This window comes from Chaetura pelagica, unplaced genomic scaffold, assembly GCF_000747805.2.
Source record: "Chaetura pelagica isolate M959 unplaced genomic scaffold, ChaPel_1.0 scaffold405, whole genome shotgun sequence".
NCBI classification, from domain to species: domain Eukaryota; kingdom Metazoa; phylum Chordata; class Aves; order Apodiformes; family Apodidae; genus Chaetura; species Chaetura pelagica.
In genome coordinates this window covers 2,477,727-2,479,171 of record NW_009953489.1, presented here as the reverse complement: position 1 = coordinate 2,479,171, position 1,445 = coordinate 2,477,727, and the positions used below count along the sequence as shown (strand labels likewise).

The 1,445-nt window shown below is 58.5% G+C and overlaps 1 protein-coding gene across 1 annotated transcript in view; it reads left to right on the top strand.

The window, feature by feature from the left end:
• CUTA (cutA divalent cation tolerance homolog (E. coli)) overlaps positions 1-1,276 on the top strand; it is a 7,817-nt gene extending 6,541 nt beyond the window's left edge. The window contains exons 4-6 of the mRNA XM_009998945.1: positions 329-374; positions 701-750; positions 1,174-1,276. Of these exons, the coding sequence (XP_009997247.1) occupies positions 329-374; positions 701-750; positions 1,174-1,276 (199 nt within the window). The remainder of the gene's footprint in view (positions 1-328; positions 375-700; positions 751-1,173) is intronic.
• Positions 1,277-1,445: the final 169 nt, after the last annotated feature.

Genomic DNA, 1,445 nt, shown 5'->3' with positions numbered 1-1,445 from the left:
TCATGGCCCCTGTGGGCACCACCTCCCAGCCACCACTTGGAGCCACCCCCACACAGCCCCCCATGGCCACCCCAGTTCCAGCTCCTGGGCCCTGCCTCCCCCACCCTGGGCAGCTCTCTCAAGGCTCCAGAGCCAAGGAGGCTCTAGTCTGTAAATCCAGGGTGCTCAGTCACCTGCACCAGCAGATTTATGGGGCTGGTGCTTCTTGAGCAGCACTTGGTAAACCAGCAGTCACCTGGGGAGAGCAGGGAAACTGAACCCCCTGGAGGAAGCAGCATGGCAGCACCTGGAGCTGTATCTGCTAATCCTTCTTTTCTTTTAAATCTAGGTATTTCTGGAAAGGGGAGCTGGAAGAATCCACTGAGATACTGCTGGTAAGTAACAATTCCCCACATCACAAAAATCCCTCTCCCAGAAAGCCCCAACCAGAACAGGCTGCAGGGTGGACTGGGGAGGTGGCACCAACCTACCCAAGATTTGGGACAATGCCCAGGGACCCTGAGCACCCACCTGCAGCACAGCAGTGGTGGCTGGGGGTGACAGCCCAGCTTGGCCCCTTACCCTGCCAAGGGCTCCTGTCACCCTGCTGGGCACCAGCTGTGCTGGATGGGTGCAGGGGAGCTGTGCATGCAGGGCTGCTCCATCCCCTTTACTTCTCCACTGCTTTTTGATTTGTTTTGTTTTGTTTTCCTCTGCACAGTTAGTGAAAACAAGGACATCCAAAATAAGTGAATTGTCCAACTATGTCAGGTGAGGCTCTGGGGGATTTACATCTTATGTTCAGGCTTTGGGAATCAGGTTCCTTGAGTCCCTTCCCACCCAGGGAGAGTTTAACTGCGCTTGATACACCTCGTGAGCCAGAAAAAACCAGAGGTGGCACCAGCAGCACAACGGGCGGGCAGGAACATCAGCGGTTGGGCTCCTGGCAGCCCGGGCAGGGGGGGATTCTCCTGCTAACACACGTTATTCCCTGGCTGCCTCCCGGCAGGATTTCCTGCCTTTCCCAAGCACAGAGCACAGCGGCTCTGCTCCAGGGCCCCTGGCTGTGGTTAAACCCCAAACTCCAAGCAAAATTCTCACGTGGCAAGAAGAAGCTGCGGGGCTGTGGAGCCGCCGGGCGGGGCTGCTGAGGAGCTGCTGGTGACGCTGCTCCCCGCGCCTGTTCCGCTGCAGGTCCATCCATCCCTTTGAAATCCCTGAAGTCATCAGCCTGCCTATCGACCAAGGAAACCCCCTGTACCTCAGGTGGTTGGAGGAGAGCGTCCCACGGGACTGACTTTGGGCCGCGGGGAGCCCCTCGCTTTCTGGGGTGCGCGGCTGAGACGCCCCGGGCCGCCCGTGCGGGCAGGACGTGCAGAGGCAGCTTTTGTCTTTACGGGTTCCTTATGACACAGAAACCTGGCACTGGGAAGTCTGTTTGCACCCCAAACATCGGCCCCTCGGCG